This window comes from Pezoporus occidentalis, unplaced genomic scaffold (genome assembly GCF_034315485.1).
Source record: "Pezoporus occidentalis ecotype Australia unplaced genomic scaffold, CSIRO_AGI_Poc_V1 ctg93, whole genome shotgun sequence".
In the NCBI taxonomy this organism is placed as follows: domain Eukaryota; kingdom Metazoa; phylum Chordata; class Aves; order Psittaciformes; family Psittacidae; genus Pezoporus; species Pezoporus occidentalis.
This window is the reverse complement of record NW_026916294.1, coordinates 4,664,942-4,684,291: the sequence shown is the minus strand read 5'-3', so window position 1 is coordinate 4,684,291 and position 19,350 is coordinate 4,664,942. Positions and strand designations below refer to the sequence as shown.

At 43.9% G+C, this 19,350-nt stretch overlaps 1 protein-coding gene across 1 annotated transcript in view; it reads right to left on the bottom strand.

Annotated features, from left to right (window-relative positions):
* CAPN14 (calpain 14) overlaps positions 1-19,350 on the bottom strand; it is a 31,965-nt gene that overhangs the window by 6,737 nt on the left and 5,878 nt on the right. The window contains 18 exon segments of the mRNA XM_062606052.1: positions 250-305; positions 983-1,099; positions 2,318-2,396; positions 2,509-2,577; positions 3,274-3,338; positions 5,070-5,127; positions 6,739-6,801; positions 7,394-7,430; positions 7,985-8,190; positions 10,877-11,052; positions 11,738-11,901; positions 12,530-12,604; positions 13,846-13,931; positions 14,548-14,613; positions 15,503-15,677; positions 16,772-16,908; positions 17,517-17,635; positions 18,604-18,673. Coding sequence (XP_062462036.1) covers positions 250-305; positions 983-1,099; positions 2,318-2,396; positions 2,509-2,577; positions 3,274-3,338; positions 5,070-5,127; positions 6,739-6,801; positions 7,394-7,430; positions 7,985-8,190; positions 10,877-11,052; positions 11,738-11,901; positions 12,530-12,604; positions 13,846-13,931; positions 14,548-14,613; positions 15,503-15,677; positions 16,772-16,908; positions 17,517-17,635; positions 18,604-18,673 — 1,818 coding nt within the window.

The window sequence follows — 19,350 nt, the reverse complement described above, 5'->3', positions numbered from 1 at the left end:
TCATTGATCTCTATGAGAGCTCTGCAATATTCACAAGTGAACTGGACTATGGGGCATTAGAGAACTGTCTCCAGAAGGAGCAGAAGCCAGAATAAGGCAGAAGAGTTGGAAGCCTGAACCTCCTTCTTTGTAACCTTCTCTGTAAGAGATTAGGTAAAGATACCTTTTGTTAATGCTACAACATAAAACATGCACTGCACCACTTGCCATGAAGAAGTCTGCATTTGACAGTCTGGGAACAGGCTTTACCTCGGATTCCTGGAGATAAATCCCTTTGCCATCTTGTGTTAAGTTACGAAAGGCCTCTGCAAAAGAAATAAATGAGGAGCATTAACTTGATATCCAAGAGATCAACACCAGCCAAGACTCTGTCTCAGGAAAAGCCTCAAAGGCATAGTTCAGAAGCTATTTGGGAGTGTATGTGAGCTTCTCTGGTCTGTCACTTGAACAACCCTGAAGGCTGGGACACAGAGAGCAGCTGGACAAAGTCAGCCATGTTACTGTCTGTCCATTCAACTGTTAGACCTTGAAAAGCATGTGGCCCAAACCTCATCCTCTACAGCACTGAGACATGTACAAAGTGTCTACAACATGAGCTCACAGACTGAATAACAGCTGTCTCATCATAACTGCAGTCCTACCACAGGTATATTCTAAGGTTCTGTTCTTCCTGGAGAATGAGGAGTCTCCATCTGTAATTCACCTACCTCCTCCTACAAAAGGCTGGTGCAAACCTGCAGGGAACTATACCACTTTGATATGTACGGCCTGACTGTCTGTAGAAAGTGACTGGTGGAAAGATAAAAAAGAGTGCTTGATTTTCTCTGTATCTGTCCCTTGCTTTTAATTGCTTGCTCTTGGTCTATTCAGAAACCCAGTCCTTATTTTGAACTTGCCACTGCCAGATGGAGCAGTGCCAGAACAGCCAGGGCTTAGCTGGGCAGCCTGGCTTGCCTGGCCAACCACATAGCTCCAACCTCACCTCCCACGATCTCCACTCGAAGCATGAAGCACACAAAGCTCTCAAAGCGGATCTTTAAGTCAGGGTCACCATATCTGATTGCCATCAAATTACAGACTTCATTGCTGAGAGAAATACCTTCATAAAAGGGAGAAAAAAAAAAGGGGGAGTTGGGGGTGAGAACAGAATGAGATAGCAAGTCTCAGCTGTACCCAGCTGAATGATGATCATTCCAGCCCAAAGCAACCTATGATTCTACAAATGTGCACAGCTATGGGTATGCACAGAGCTGTGAGGGTGCACAACTGAGAGGTCTTCAGCCCTTCTCCAACAGCTTGTTTTTGCAGACCTCCCCTACGATAGTCAAATATCAACAGCCCAAACGGGCCATTATACAGAGATTACATCTCCTTCAAATCTGTAAGGGTTCAGATTTGATGCTCTCACAGAGGAAGTTGGCCAGAGTTGAAATAAAATACACATGGGCACCCTTTGCTCAAGAGGTATGAGGGAGTAACAGCAGCTGTGTTTAAGAGCAATACTCCACAAAAGGATAAGAAAGAAGATGAAAAATAAAATACAGAGGAAGCTCATAAGAAAGTATCAGTCCCAATGTCAAGCAGCATTTGCAAGGAATAGAAGTATTTTCTATTCATGGCCTGGGATTTTAGTTTGCTTTACCAGAGGTCTCCCTGGGTTTCTCACTGTGTTTGCACTGACTCAGAAGTACTGGGTGAACCACTCACCAAAAAGAACAGTGATATTTAAGCTGTACACATTCAATGAAGCTACAAGACTGAGCATCAGCCCCCACTCAAAGCCCAGTGAGAGCAACAGAGCTTAGTCCAGTATTTGGATCCATATGTATTGTACTCCATTTCTAGATCAAGCTTCAGACATTATATTAGTGAAGTCAGGCACCAGTATTGCCTCTGTGCAAGTCCCACACTTACAGGTTCAATCCCTGAGCTGTCAGCTTCAGCAGAGGTAGCAATTTAATATGAGCTAGATCTGGCCTCCTGTATCCACACAACCCCACACAGTCCTTTACAATTAAATTAGCAATGAACAGGAAGGGATTTAAAAACTGGGTCTAAAATAGACACTTCTGTTTCAGAGAACTATCTATATGAGACCACACTGGGGCAAAAATTAAGTCACCCATCCCACAGCAAAGTAAGTTTCAGATGAGTTTACACAGCTAAAGAGGGAAGCAGAGATGGCTAAAACCGTGCAGCCTATGGTGTTTTCCCCTCCTCCTGGGCTCTACCTACAATTCTCAAGATGTTTCCTAGCCCTAGGCTTTTTCTAGCCTTCCTGAGGAAGAGGACTTGCCAAGGTGTGCTGTGGGCTCACCTGTCTCCTGTACAGCTGCATGCAGTTCCGCAAGGTCAAGCTTTCCTGATCTGCTAGTATCTCTTTTCTGGAACACTTCCTGGTGAGAGGAGTATTTTTAAACAAAACAAACTCCCCCAAAATGACAAATGACACCAAAGGGACTGTGAGCAAGGAGATACAGAAAGGGGCCACAGAAATTATTGTTATACCAAATAGAAAAGCAGCCTTTTCCACAGGACTCTGAATTCCTGGATACTCAGCGTGCCAGAGGTGTTCAGCTTTGGGGGAGAATTAAGGTCAGAACATCCCAACTAAATATCAGAGAACATCCATTACATAAAAACCCCAAACAAACCAAACCCTCATGGACACTCTAACAGTCACACAATTATAATATGAGGATAATGATTTCTTAACCCATAAGGCCTATCTATAGGCTTGATCCTCCCCCCACTAAATTCATAGAATCATAGAAAGGTTTGGGTTGGAAAGGACCTTTAGATCATCAAGTTCCAACCCCCCTGCCATGGGCAGTGACACCACACACCAAACCATGTCATCCAAGACTACATCCAGCCTGGCCTTGAACACTGCCAGGGATGGAGCATTCACAACTCTTGGGCAATCTGTTCCAGGGCCTCACCACCCTCACAGTAAAGAACTTCCTCCTTATATTTAACCTAAACTTCCCCTGTTTAATTTTGAACCATTATCCCTTGTCCTATTACTACAGTCCCTGATGAACAGTCCCTTTCCAGCACCCTTTATAGGCCCCCTTCAGATACTGCCTGCTGATTTCAGAGGCAGCAGGAATCAACCATTTCCCAAACCAATTCCATTCTGTTACAGCTGAACTGTTATTATGGAGGGTGAGAAGTGCAAAGGCTGTGTCCTGGTGGTAAAGAAATTACAGTAACACCCAGTCTGCCCTAATAAATAATGCTCCAGAAAAACATCACTCATACCAAGGATACATCCAGGAGCGCCAAGATACCCTGGCAGGCATCCAGACTGAAACTCAGGTGAAAACCCTGGAAATCTGGAGAGAAAGAAGAAAGAAAAATTGTTTTGAAGAGTCATTGAACATCTCTCAGAAAAATGGACTCTGACAAAATCCACCCTCACTTGAGAGGGCTCAGGCCCCAAAGCCTTTGTGAAACTTTACACCCACTTGAGAAGATGTATCATTTATGATGATAAAAATATGAGGCTACAGGATGGATTCTACTAGTCGCAGAAAATCCAATATGAGCTCCCTGCAGGCATGTAATACAGAATGAAATATGGTCCACTATCTCCAGCTATTAGAGAAAATGGAAGGAAAGGGACATCCGAAGCTGTAATCCCAAACAGAATTTACTGCATGACCTTGAGCAAAGTCGCTTGACCTGAAGAGCGGTGGGAAGCAGCACTGCAGATTGAAACCCTTGTGCTAATCATCTCCATCTCTCTCTTTCACAGACACACTGCCAGCTTTGTTAATATAATTAAAAGTACAGGCATCACTGAAAACATGATGCTGCACCAAAGCTTAGCATTCCCAGTTCATACATAAATTACACAAAGAGTAACAGAAATAGACTTTAATCTCACTGCAAATCATGATTATAGATTGTCTGTGGACTTCCACTGAGCAAGGGACAGAACCATAACTCACCAACCCCTTCGCTGCAGAAAGTGAAGATGTTTTAATCTTGTAATCGCCCTGTTTAGTAAGTATGAATCAAGTACTGTAAGGTTTTTAAATTAATGTCTCCATATTGATCACTTATGAAAAATGAAGACTGTTTAACATAGTCTTCTCACAGATAAGACAGCGCCTGGCGGGTCACTTTGGAAAGACAGAAGAGCTATCTTTGTCCACCTTTTTGGAAAAGGGAGCAGTGTCAAATTCAGCTTAAGTGGAAAAGGCATCACATAAGTCTTTTGTTTTTCTTTTTTTGTTGCCTATAACGGCTGGATGGTGTATTTTCTGATGCACATTGGTTGTTATCAGTGAAGAAACTGGGAAGGAAAATTGTATTCATCATTATATCTGTAGCTTTGTTATCACTTTTCAGAGAAAACAGCCCCTGCGATACCTTGCTGCTGCCAGGTAGCTTTATTTATAACCAGGGACCAAATTATGAGTTTATGGAATACTCTAGGCTGCCACTGGCATAGTGGATGTCAGAGGCTTTGCAAGAGAGACAACCTCAGGGCTCACCTGGTTCTCGAAAGTGCAAGTTACGCAGGCTACCTGTACCTCCATCCTGTTTCCCAAACACAAACAGAGCAAGAAAACAGCCCTATGCATGCACAGTAGGGAAGAGTAAGTAAGAACAGCAGGCATGAACCAGGCACATCCCCCTTCCACTGCATAACTGCCTACAGAGCAGGCTGACTTTCTACACCCTGTAGCAGTGGTGCTGCCAAGACTGTGGCAAGTGGCATGGGGTGAAATATGGTAGTTCAGAATCAAGGCTGAGATTAAGCTGGGCTTGGAGGTCCAATTCAGACTTGGCATTCACACACAGTATCTACGCTTGCTCTTCCCCCTCATTCTTTCAGTTGTTGAAATTCAAACCAGATTAGCTTCACCTAGAAAACTTCTACCACATCAATTCATACCCCAGCAAATCCTTTCTGGAAATCAAACATGGTGTCAGAAGAGTCAGTTCAGTCAGACTGAAGCCAATTTCTCTTCCCAGAATTCAAGAAACAGATACAGAAGCTGAGGCTTTTCTCTAAGAGGGTTTATTTCACAGAAACATTCTTTTTCAGTACTTACTTCTCCAAGATATATTATTCAGGATCCTCTGGAGCTGAACAGCATTTATTTCAGGATTCTGTGACACAGAAGATAATTTTAATTTTTTTTTTTTTTATAAAGTATTAAATCACCTTTCTCCCTCTTCTGTTTTCCCAGCATGTCCCATCTTCATTCTCTGCTTTTTTGGCCCCACTCCAGCCACTGTGAAAATCAATAGAAAAGACTCCCTTTGAATATGACAAGATTCTCAGCCTGCAAGGGCTGCAGTCTGCTCTGGGCTAAGTTCTCAGGGCTCTGCACAGATCAATACAGTAGTGTAGATTTATGCTGAGTGAGGATTCAGGCTGTTAACCTTTCAGCCCTGGTGCCATCTGTCCCATCAAGCACACTGTCAAGAGACCTGCTTCAAATATTTCCCTTTTATCATTTACAAACAAACAAAAAAAAAGATGGAAAGTTTGGAATACTTTCTTCCCAAACTTTTTCAAAGCAGAAACTTCCTCTCCTCCTTGTTATACTAAAGTTTACAGATTTTTTAGGAGCTGTGACATTTGTTTCTTTGGAGGATGCTTTTTTAAATGTCACTCTTCCAAATAAAAGCCCATTTTCAGATTATGGAGCCATGCCAAGGTAATGCATTAAGAAATGGCAGAACTTGCCTCTGTGTGTACTTGGACCTCCTGAAGCAAAGGACCAGCACTTCACAATACATGGCAATTTCCAGCATGTCTGGAAGCCATGCTGTTCTCAAAATGAAAATCTTACACAAGTGGCCAAAAGTAAAAGCATTGCTTGTTTTTAGTAACAGCTAAATATTGCTCAACATTTACATAGTCAAAATATTGCTATCCAAAGAGCCAATGTGTTTTTATGAAATTGTGTTTGCCAAATACAGGGTACGTTGCTAAATAAACCCCTTCCGAAAGGTGAAACCCTTGCATCCTTTGTCAGCTAGTGAGATTCCTGAAGATCAACTCCATCCCAAATCAGGACAGAGAGATCATTCAAAAGAATCTTTCACAATAAGAATCATATTCACTAGGAAAGTTAGTGAAAAAGGGAGGGGATGGGATACCTACTTCACCTCTCCAAGCAAGTTAGCTACCATCAAACTGTGTTGAAGCATGTGTGAGACGAGTGCCAATATTTCTCTAACAGGATACTTTCCCCAGTGAGTCTAAGAATACCCTAAAGGATAGGATGGAACCCTGCATCCCACCATTTTATTATCCCCAGTGCAGGCAATAGGGATTAATGTTGAGGAAGAGCACGTGAGCCTGGCCAGCTTCTGCAGTTCATTCTCCTGTTTCCCAGGCACCCACACCTGTTGGAAAAGGGATCTTAGAGGGTACATCCCTGCCTAGTCCTTTAGTATCTGTTTATGCAACCGATGCCCATCATTTTGCTAATACCTTTTCAGCCTGTTGATACTGTCATCGCATCCACAATGTCCTGTGGTGTTAAGTTCCAAGCATTTGCACTCAGTTGTGGAGAGAAGGATACCTGTTTCAATGCTAACACTGCTAAGCTTCACAGTCACTGGACACACAGCCCAACCTCATGTGGCCCCTCTGCTTTACACACTTCCACATCCAGACCTCCTGTGAACATCCATGTCCTTTTACTTTCACAGAGCTATATAATAGCTCTGGAGGAGTTTACTCTGGGAGCTCAAGCACACACTTACCTGTTCAAAATATTTTGTGAAGAAATCCTCCCAGATCTTGCCCTCATACCTATCTACAATTTCCTTTAAGATATTAAAAAAAAAATAAATTAAAAATATCATTAAGTCAAGGAAGAACATTGCCAAAGACCATTGCTAAAGATGCTTTCCCAGAACTGCACTCTTGTCCTCTACCTTTCCACCTTCTCCCCACTACTGCAAGCAATGCTACATCACTGCTAAGATAGCTCCCACCCCCTAGAAATGTTATTTTTGGAAAGAAACACTCAGGTAACACTAGGGTGAGGAAAAATATTTCCTTCCCCCCAAGCTGTTCAACAACAAAGGATGGGGCTCATTCCATGCCAAGAAAGGGAATGGTCTCTGTCCTTTATACAGGAAGATAAGAGAAGCAAATAAGAAAAATAATGATGTCACAAAAAGAAGTTTGCAAAAAGACAACTAAGGTGTTGAAAAATTTGCCCATCCCATTTGACTGCATCTGTGCACAGGGTCCAGGGGACTCTGCCTGTAAACCCAAGCTGTGCTACAAGAAGTGCTACAACACAAGAACACCCATTCTCACTCAGCGTCTCCACAGGGCAAAGCAACAGGAAAAACCCAACATTCGGAACTGAAGACCAAAGCACGGACCTCCCACACCTCTCATACTCACCTTAGATAGGGTGAAACTGGTGTTGCCACCCATTTCCCTGGAGATGCAAAAAAGCAGACACATTAAGGAGACATCCCAGAGCTGTGTGTTTGTCTCATCGCATGTGGCATCCCCCATTCCCAGATGAGACCACAACCTCCTGCTGCAGCATGTATTTTTTCCTAGTGTTACAGCTGCAGCAAGGGAAGCCCACATGTCCATATGGCTCTCCAAGGCCTGATGGCATTTGAAGTCTCCAAAGCACCATTTCTGCCAAAGCAACCATCATAGCATTGCCAGCAGGGTCTCCTGGTAAATTGATGGTGCATTAAAAGCCTCTTGTCCTTCTACACATTCTCAAACATAAGCATGCTGCAAGAATCCTTTCTGTGAGTCTAGCCCAATACGACTTGAAAGGATGAAGCCAAAAGCAGTGCTTCAGCCATTGAGAATCCTAAAGTAGAAGAAACCCACAACCATTCTCTCCAAAAGAGATTCTGCTGCTTTTTTTGCAGAGTAAAATCTTTATGTTGCATCCATGAGACTAGAAAGACCAGACCATCCCACCATCCCAGAGAAACAGGTACTAGCAGAGGAGCAGCAGCATCTCACCGAAGAACGTGCTTCCTGGAGAAGACCCGCAGGATGAATTCAGCCTCCTGCTGAGGCTCCAGGGTGGATGGGACAATCACATAGACACAAGGCTCCAGGTGGAAGTCATGAGTCACCTCTCGCACATCAAGGAAGACCTGGTGCTTGTTCACAGGCTGATGTTGGGTGAAGAATGCTGGGGGCAGCTTTCTGTTGCTTTCTTGGTACTGTTAAGGGAAGATACAGAAATGTGTTCTACCCCAGCCAAACAAATGGACAAAACGCAGGTGGGGAGCTCACAGGCATGGCATAGACAGCCTGCCTTCACACCTTGGATATTTTTACAGCACAAGCAGGTAACAGGGCCCAAAGGACTTAGTCTCCTTCCAGGACATGGTGATTCTCACTATACACCACCCCTGCCCAATGCTAATATGACAAAGAATGGGCTTCCTGCAACCTTATCAACTTAGTAGCACTTGAAAGGAACAGCAGCAAGGACTGGGGAGGAGAAGTGGCTCCTGTCAAAGTGGCTACTGCAAAAGTAATTTCCATACTTGCAGAAATGACTGCAGGCAGGAGCTGCTCTAGAGATTGCTCTTCACTAACCAGGACATCTTTCCTACCCAATAGGTACCATGGACTTTTTCCCCAGCTTGCCCTTTATACTAGGGATCTGGTAGTAGAGGATTTTTCAGAGCACCTGTGATCTGAACGTAATGCAGGGCCATCCTAATTCCTACCTCTGACTCCATGCACGTGTTCTTGATCTGCCTGGCACTCTTAGCATTTACAGATGTTTTGTTCTGCAGGCACTTTGCTGCAGTAGGAGGATGGATAAAATGTTAATCTAGGCAACTCTGAACTCATTTTTAATGCCATGGAGTGCCCAGTACACAAACCAAATAATTAATCCTGCTACCTAAAACCACTGTCCCCTTCTGATCTTGGCTGCTCCTCAGAACATTTAGCCATTTTACTCCACAGCCTCATAGTGGAGATGCTGTTCCCCTTTCTTTTGCCAGTATTTTTCTTGCTAATAGAACAATCTTTCTTCTGAAGGGTTCAGGGTTACTCCTCCTCATGCCCCTTATGTTAAATTCAAAGTTGTTATATTCCAGTCAATGCTTTGTTGACTGTAGTTCCAATATCTTATATGCTCTCAGCTTGTCATCTCTCTATATTGATCTTGGCAACTGCTACAAACATGAAACTGAAGTCTGACACCAAGGTGTGGCACAGCAGTGTGCTAGGGCTACACTCAGAACCCCTCTGCCAGGAAGTTTAACTCATTTGTAACCCCGATAGTGCCCAAAATATTTAAGTCAGGAAGGAGTGGCATCTTACCTCATGGTTACCATGCTGCAAATACAGTAAGTGGGAACACAATTGTGCTGCCCTGACCATACACCCAAAGTAGTTCTTTGCCACCTTGAATTCAAAGGGACTCTCATGTAAACAGTGTTCGGAGTGGTAACAGAGTGGAAGGTATGCCCTTTCCAGATAACAAGAGCTAAACCTTTCCTTGTTTTTAATAGCCCTCTGAAGTCAAGGCCAAAATTGGGACTTACATCAGGGTTTAAGTTCCAGAGCCCTTCTTCAGGTCCCAAAGGCTTCTGGCTAAAGAAAATTCTAGAAATACATCTGGCCAAAGGAAGCTGAAAACACCTGCAGCATCAGCTCCAGAGCATCCCCAACCAGGAAGGAACTTGGGCTCCCCAAGAGATCCCTGACTTGCATGGGACACAGGTTCTGTTCACACTTCATCCCAAGACTGAGAGGCAGCAAAAAAGTAACTCTGGCTCCCCTGAGAGCTGCAGTGAGTCCAGTTTAGACATAGTCAAGAAATGGTCAAGAGACCATCCCACAAGTGCAGCATGGACAAAGTGCTGATCAGGTAAACACTGATGCTGCTTGTAATACCTTTGAAGGCCCAGTGCAGAAGCTGAACTATTAATGCCCCCTTTTAAGGGCACTGAGCCCTGCTGATACAGCTGCTTTTCAGAAGAGTCAGTGGATAGCTCTGCATTAATAGTGACTTACCGTGGTGCCTTACTGAATTCAAATACACTGTTACTAGCTGTCAGCCAAGGAACAAAGGCTAACACACCACCTTCAGTGTTGTCATAACAGCTGTACCAGCCCAGGTCCCCCTGCAAACAGCCAGCAGTGGTGACAAGGGACTCACCTGTAGGTCCACCTGCAGGAAGAAAAGAAATAGCATCTGTCAGACAGGAATCTCTGGGTCTCATACAACATAGCCATGTCATTGCTGGGAAGCAGTTATGTATGTCCAGCTGGGGTCTTTGCCTTCAGAAACATCAGCCCCTCAACCTGAAAAACCTTCCCCACAGCCATCTCTCTGTAACTGCGCAAACTCACTGCAGCAACAAGAGTTGTGGCTCTGTCCAAGGGAGAAGAGTGGCTCTGCAAGGCACTCAGATAAGCAGAGAGCTGAGGGAGGGGGAAAACTCTCACTCCTTCTAGTGATACCCACTTACCCTTACTAGCAGCATTCACACATGGGCAGCTGCCACCCCACGCTAGGAATACTTCCCAAACACAAGGCTGGATATAACCAGAGAGCAGCACTCTCCCTGCCCCAAAGTAAGGGGACTTCTGGCACCCTCTTCTAGGGTTTACACATGCTCTCAGAGAGGGCAAAATAAAGCCCAGTGTGCTCTGAAGCAACAGGCACTTCTCTCTGCTCTGCAGGCTGACACACAGCATGCCAGAGAGACAGCAAGTAAGGCACAGAGCCTGTAGGAGCCTAGCCCTGCTGTGTGAGAAGACTGGGTACAGGCAAGAAGAGCAGAGACCACCCTGCACACAACAGAACTCCTGGTTTGCAAAGCTGTACAATTTACAGGGGCTGGAATTTTTCCTATGTGGTGAAAGCAAGAAAGGCAAAGCAATTCTTCACACCTTGTAGAGTGAAAACCCAATGAAGAGGTGGGGCGCTCGGTTCCTGTGTTTGCTGCTGTGTTTCTGCATCAGGGATATAACCACACTGCAGGAACCCAGGCTTTTCTTACTGTCTTCAACTGGTAAAACATTCAGCCAATACTGAGGGTTCATCCAAAAGGTGCCTAAACAAAATGGGAAAAACATTTTTATGTCATTTTCCATCACAAAATTTATTGCCAGCTTCCCATTTGATGCCTGGCATCAGACTGAATAGATCACAGGTTGTCTGGACTCCAGAACTCACAAGGACTTGATCTTCAGGTGCAGTTCGCACATCCAGCAGTGCAACCACTATGCAGGACAGAAGGAAGGCCAGGGAACTACATCTCTGCTCACATGCAACTGAGAGTTCAATTTGTTTATAAATGTATCACTATTCCTCTATCACCTCCAGTGTATGGGCTAGCTGACTTCAGATCCCATCTGCTCCGCCTCCAGGAGGGCTGAGCCTCTGCATTTCCCATCCACTTTACTTCAAACACCACTCTCTGTAGGTGCCAAGGATGCAAATTTTAACAAACAAGTTTAATGCCACAAAGAGGCTCAGTGCTGGCAATTGATCCTAGGATCCTTCACCTCATTTCATGCCGTAACAAGCCCACTACCCTATGCTAGCAAGTAATGACTAGCCTCTGCTATCACAGAAGCTGCAAAGTCCTTCAGCTGCTTATTTCTGATGTTTGTGTGGAGGGAGAGGCAGGAAGACCATGTTTCTGTTGTCAGTTTTGTGTTAACAGGTATAAAGTGTTGGTAATTGTGTTAAGAAAGCAACATTACCGCAAAGTCATCCAAAAGCGCATCCCTCACCATTATGGAATCCCAGACTTCCTCCTGCTGTACTTCCTTTAACCCATCTCCCTCTCTTCAGGGAGTACATCCACTTCTTCCCATATTCCTGGCTCATCAGGTCTGGAGTTAACTTACAGATCATCAGATCTACGAAATGAATCTTAAAATCTTGCAGAGACATCCTGGGAAAAGAGTGCCAAGAAACATTTTGTCAGCAGTTTAGTTTAGTCCATATGGCTTATAAAAAAGAAAAAGGAGCAGGGAACTTCGAAGCTGCACCATTTTGTGTTACATATGGTAATGCTCATATTTTATTAGGCAGTAAAGAAAAGAGCGTCTGCTCCATCAGCAGCAGCTATGAGTAGCAAATGCACGACTGAAAATTCAGTAAAGGATAGCAGCACAGAGATTAAAATAATACTGCCACCGAAGGGAGAGCAGTGAAACGACGCGGGTGACAATATTGCCACCTCGTGGCAGAAGCTATGGAGAAACCACGAACAAACAAGGCACGCAAGAGCTTCCCAAAGCTATCGTCAAAAAAAGGCAGGACAAAAACTCCTGAAAGCTGTCTCCAGCAACAGTGTCCTGCTTCTCCTTCCCTCCTGCCACTGAAGCACACTGAATGTCTTCTGTGTCAGCACAGCTACTGCTTCTCACGTTGTCATGTAGCAGAGGACAGAACAAAAAAGCAAGCAGGGGCTGTCATAAAGGAGATCCCATATACCTTGACCTAAATGGGCTGCTTCATCTCCAGATGCAGCGCTAGAGCTACTGGCAGAGAAGAGAAAAGCAAGCCTGTGCCATTACCAGAATTCTCCGTCATCCTTCTTTTTCCTCAGCAAAATCTTCTCCTTCGGGCTCAGCAGCTCCCATTTGTAAGAGCTGAGGGCAAAAACAAGGTGACTATTCAAACATTGCCTCAAATTCAAGGCAGAGTACACAGCTTTTCTCTAAAAAAAAGAAGCCAAATTCCTCTCCCCACATATCTCCACATTTATTCCCCACTAAACACAGGTCCCCTATGCCTTCAGCCACAGGAGATGCTCCACAAGCACTCTGGGTCCCATGAGATGTAGCTAAATGACTCCAGTTTTCTCCAGCAGTAGCCAGAAATACTCCATTTCCATACGCCAGTCCATTCACTTGCACACACAGCTTCCAAGTACTTAAACCATAAAAATCTAGACCTGTTTTGTTGGTTAATTTTCTGTCAAAGGAGACATAATAGGAAGAGTGTTTGGCATAATGAATGAATGACTAGGACAGCACAAGAGGCAGCTGGGAGTCATTTAAAAGGCAGGCCTACAGTATGTTGCTCATTATGCTCTTTAACAGGAACAGCTGGTATGTTGTCATTATGTGACAGACACGCATCAGAGAAGTTACTGCTCTGCAGACAAGGTGAAAGTCACTCACAGTTCCCAACACCTCCCTGTGCTCTTCCCTCCTCCCTACCTCCAAGCCTCAGCAAACAGGGGATGAAGTGAAGCTTGGAAGAAAGGAATGTGCTCCGTTTCAAAGAGGAATAGGACACAAGTCTACAGTTGCCAGTGGTCTAGAATACAAACCATTATCTTGCATGGCTCTGAATCAAAAACTTCAGGCAGATGCAAATATAAGGGCCCATTTGCCCCACTAGTTGCTTCCTTTGATCTCATACTTGTGTTTCCCCATCCCCCAGCCAGGATGGAGGACTCCTTCACAGCCACTCAATTCCAACACTTTGCAGCCCATGGAGGACTTTGCATGGTCCCTCCCATGCCCTGAAACATACTGTTTGTTTAAAGCTTCCTGCATAGCTGCCACTGTATGCCAGCCAGGTCACAGCAATGTGGTCCGTGTCTGATGTTCACATTATGTTTCCTCTGGTATTCAGTGAATGGAAAAGAACTGAGCTTGTTGAAGCTGCATGTGTGAAATGAGCCCAGCTATGGGAGCACTATGTGCTGGACGAAATACAAATCTATCAAGTCATTGCTTTGACACCAGAGGGTCTGTGCAAGCAACTGTTACTTCTCTTAAGGCTGCTCTCAGCACTAATTCATGCCTGAAGATGGCAGCATCTTTCCTCCAAGAAACTTTTCCTCCCACTGGGCATCAGACCCTCCCTTTTTTAAACTCACCTGTCACTCCAGTCTCCTTTCCATTCAATTTTTCCCCATGGATTTCTCAGTCTCACTAGGTTTTCCGGTCCATATTGACAGGTCACCTGCAGAAAACAGTAACACTGCATTGGCACTTACTATTTTACTGCCACTTACTGCTAGACAGATACCTTTAGGGGACTTCCAGTGACACTTCTGCAGATCAGTGGGATCCACCTGCACTCTCTGCTCAGAAGCCTGGCTCAGTTCCCTTATTTTAGCCTTGACTCACGTTTCCATCTGCAGTTTTTCATGGTTTTGGCCCTTGTATTCCATTATCTCTACTTCTCTGTGGTCCCTCCTCTGATTTCAGAGGAAGACTTTTTATCGCAAGTAGCTTTCAGCACATCCTCCCAGCATCCCCAAAGGCCAGTTCTTTCATTCTCAACATCCAAGATGCATTTGTAGGTGATGCTTTCAGCAGAGCTCTAGGAATCATTCCCACACTTTTAGATATGCTGATCTATAACCACTGTCCTTTACATTAAGGTCACGATACTAAAATGGACACACTTGGAAGTGAACTCTTACACACAGTCTCTTTTAGCCTTAGAGTAAGACAAGAGCACTGGGGGAAGAAATAAGATAGATTTCCTATGGCAACCTAAAGCTTGAACCTACGCAATAAAAATTGCTGACATCCAAACAAACCTGGACCCAGGACATTAGGGATAGTCTTACCTTTCTAATACCAGTTACTGTGTAGGCATGGCCAGCAACAAGCCCATTCTTCAAGACCTTTGTTGCCTGTATACAAGGAAGAGAAACAGAAGGAAAATAAACCTTTTATTTTATCCCTGCTTACACAGCAGACTCATACTAATACCAGAGACCTGTATCAGTGCAAGCAATGACTCTCAAAGCAAAGAAAGATTGGTTTGAACTGGAAAAAAAAAAAAAAAAAAAGATTAAGTCTAAGCTCCTAACAGCCATATTTTGCAGTATGTTTGGATTTGGAAAGTTGATAGGAAGATCTCTTCCTAAATTATGGATCTTTGGCTAGAGACCTCACTTTTTAAAAGTCCAGGAACAGCAGAATCATAGAACTGTTAGTTCTAACTGGGGTTAGAAGGGACCATAAAGACCATCCAGTTCCAATCCTCTGCTATGGGCAGGGACACCTTCCACTAGACCAAACCCTGCCCAACCTGGCCTTAAACACTGCCAGGGACGGGGCAGCCACAACTCCTCTGAGCAACCTGTGCCAGGGCCTCACCACCCTCATAGTGAATTTTTTTTCCCTAATATCCAGTCTAAATCTTGGAAGCCAAGATCTGAATTCATGTTCTGAACTACACACCTCTCTATCTTAGATACAAGATATTCCATGAGTCTCTGAGCCTCACTGCACCACCTGTAAAAATGGAAAATTTATTTAACAAAAATGGGAAGAAGAACAATATGTAATAGAGGTTCTTTGATAGATAAACCAGTCCCTAAGGATAACAACAGGGAGCTGAGAGCAGCAGAAAATCAATCCATGTGCAAAGTTTAACTTTAAGAATGTGGCTTCTATAGAAAGTCCCGTGCAGCAGCTTTGATACTTTTTTGAGTCACAGTGACTAGCTGAGCAGAGCAAAACAGGTCTGGAAAGGCTTTCAGCTGTGAAGCCTTTTGATGTCACTCCAAGTCTCACCCCTAAATGTGTCTGACAGCCCATAAGAGATCTGCTGTAGGTGGCTCTGGTCAGGATATCCCACAAATCAGGAGGGGCTGCTGCAAGCTTGATCCTTACATTAACACCACCTGTAAAATCCACCAAGGCTTCTGAAACTTGCCCAAATTGCAGATCTTCATAGGAGCCATAGAGTCTAGGAAAAAAGACACCAATATATTCTTGGGATTATAGTCCCACATGGTAAGAAGAGAACAGTGTACCAATGAAAACTTACAATAAAGGCTTGCAAAAACAACAGGAAGGTTGTAAGTCATGGTTAATTCAAGGAGAATCTTTGGAATTTAGAAAGAGGGGGATCTAGCAAATGGTCCTCAAGATCAGCCATAGCCTAAAAGGTCTCTCACTGACACTCCTCACTGCACAATAACGAGAACATGTACCTCACTACTTCTTTGATAATTCTGCCTTAGCAAATGTTTCCTAAATTTATCACCATATATCTATATCTAAGGTATAGTGCCTTGAGAGGCATACTGTCTCCATTTAACTTTCTTTACCACTGCAGTGCAACTTTCTCTGGTCATTTTGCTCTAACACCAAATGAAAATATCTCAGCTTTCTCACCTTTGTCGGGATCTTTCTCTCAATATTAACTAGGAGATTTCCCGGCTCTGAAGAAATTATTTCAGCCCAATATTAACAAATGCCATCAGTTCTGCCTTCTTAGTCCCAATAAACCACTCTAGACAAAACACCCTGGAGAGAAGCCAGCATTCTCACTGTACCATGCAACTTGTTAGATGCCTCAGCTTTGGGGGATTTTTACCAAAACCAAAATACAACTTTCCAGCAGACACCCAAAGTGAAACTCCTTGGAGGTTTCTCGAACTCGTAATACATCAAAGGAGGCATCAGAAATCATTCGCCTTTCAAAATCCTGGTTCTTTAAAAAACTTGTGGCCTTCTCTCCTCTGCAGTATTACAAGGAAAGCTTGAGCCTAGCCAGTACACTCCAAACAGTAATAGCACACACAGGACAATCCCCCCACAATAGGTCTGTTTCACACCTATTCCTAAACCTTTGGATTTTAATTCAAGGGCCTGGATTGATAACAGCTACTACAGCAGTAGCTTTTACTGCATAACAACAAAAAGATAAGAACCACTTACTACACTCCAAACATGGCAAGGCTTAGGAGATGCAGTTATAAACAAGAACAAACTGTGTAGGCACTAACCAACATATTTTAGAGACACTATTTGCATAAATTGGAATGAGTCACTTACTTAGCATATGCCTTCTCCAGAAGGGCTCCCCAGAACACGTTCTTATAGACTGAGGAAACAAAGATCAGCTCCCCTGCCTCATTCACAGGCAGGCGATCATCAACCACCACGTCAACCCATTCACCGAAATGCCAGAACTGTCAGGAGAAAGGAATGGGAAAAGAATGAGCTGATGTTTCCCTTGGAAGGGACCTCCCCTTGAAACAACAGGAAAGGCAAAACAGCTTAGCTATGGGCACAGGACAAGCTGCTTTGGGTCAGCGAGACATACTGACTCACCCAAAGAACCAGCTCTTCAGCCCCACCCTGCCAGAGGAGAAAACATCAGGTGCAAAAGGATTAAACAGGGAAATGAGGCACAGTTGGGTTTCTGGGGAAGGAATTCCTAACTGCAGGGTAGCAAAGTGGTATCAAAAGCTGGGCAAAGTGGTAGAAGGTTGGAAGAGATGTGCTCAAGTCGCGCCACTTGTTGCTACTGTGTAAAAAGGCTTTTATCTGGATTAAAATATGGGTAGGGCACAGCTGGAGAGAAAGGCCAAGCAGAGTTATATCCTCAGAGCAGCTTGTAGTTGATCCACTGCACTGCTCTCTGGGAGGGGTGATGGGCTACTCTCCAGGCTGGGATAGCCTCTGGCCACTTGCCCCCCTGGGCAAGGGAAACAGCATACAAATTATCTCAGAGTGTGACATAAAACATGACAGAGGATTTGTAAAGACCTCCTGTCCTCTGGGAGAGCAGATGTACCTGGAAGTGGAAAATGCCAGCATATTTCCTCTCAAAGCTCTGGTTTTGTGGCACGACTGCAGCAAAGATGTCCTGGTGGAACGTCAGGGCTTGCAGGGCTGCCAGGAACCAGCAGTTCTCTGCGCCAAGACAAACGGACACATGCAGTTGGCTGAAAAGCGAGTGTTGTCAGCCAAGTTCAGGAACACCACCAAGATCCTGCCGAAGAGCTGTCGTGCTGATGTCTTTACAGTTATAACAACTGTCCATACAATCATAACACATCGTACCCAGAAAATGAGATGATCCAGATGTGTGCTTTACTTAACCAAACTATGGTTTGTAATTGTTCCCCCATGATCTTTTTATTTGGATACTCTTTGGTTAAATAAGAAATCTAACAAGAAATAGCTGTCAGTGGAAATATTATGGGGTTTTATGGACATTGTGCATTAGGGGTTGTTTCTCTGTTCTTTATAAAGGCACACTATTTAAAAAAAAAATCCATTTTTCTTAGAAAACATTAACTTTTCAGAAGTGAAAAATAATTTCCAATGGATCTCACACACAAGACTGTATTTATCAGACTTCGTGCTTAAGGGCTTAAGCACTTCAACATGAATTTAGTCCTGCCCTACCTGTTTTGCAGATGACAATATACCCTTTCATTTCAGGTAACACGAGCATAGCATTTACTTTCCTAACTGCAAAACCGGGAAGAGAACACAATCATACTGACCCTTCAGTACAAAGATAGTGAAAGTTTCAGATTTGCCTGCTTCTGTGGTCTCTGTGCAGGTCAAGTAACAACATTCCAGATCAGTAAGAGCACAGGATCACTTCCTATTGCAGTATTAATATGCAAAAAGAGTGGTGATTCCAGCTGGTGGAGACACCTTTCATGCCTCAAATCCTACCTTAAAATTTGACAGGTTTTTTACTGAGTCTATCCCAACTTAATGATTGTTTCATCCACATCATGCCAAGTGAAGATAGAAGGATATGTACACCTTCTATTTCTACGCCAAGTTTTATACAGTCAAATTTCCAGGGAAAATGTTATCTTGTATAAAAATTCTTAAATATTTATACAAAAGAGCTTCCTTACCCACCAGTCCTTGGCAGAGATCAAGTTGCTTTCTGTTTGCAGCATAAAATACTGGACTTCTATGCAAAGCCTGGAAAGCACATAACCAAAAAAATATGAGAGAGTCAAGTCAGTAACATAAGCTGGGTTAGCCTAAAGTCAAGGACTTTCTGTAGTCTCCTAAAATGAGAAATCCAGTGAGTTCCTAGTCTAGGATGTAAAAACCTCATGGATATGTGACACAAAACATTCCCTCTGCCTATTCAAAGCTTTCGAAATGCTTGTGGTCCCTTTGTCCCAGCAGACATTCTTCTGGTTCAGGTATAACTCCAGTGTTATCAAGTGCTCTGGCTAACCTGACCCAAGCCTGGGCATACATTTGTGCTTGGTCTGCATTGAATTTGGTCTCAATGTAAGTCACTGATGTGCAGATGCATTGAGAAGAGAACCCTGCAGATCTGCCAGCCCTGCTCCTCCCTAATTGCTGACAAGTATGGCAGAGCATAACTGTTCAAACTTTCAGGTAGCCTGGCTCATGTCTCCACAACTGGCAATTGAGCTACAGACTAACTGATGGCTATTACAGAAGTTCCTGTTGATGTGACAAGAGTAGGTCCATGAATAATTGTTCAGAGAGAAATTATGTTGTTATTTTTTTCCCCTCTCACAAGTGCCTCTGGGGTTAAATAATAACCCAAGTGTCAAACTTATGTTTCACTTGAATGACCCACAAATTGCTCAATCTAATTTTCACACTGTTGGCTTCCC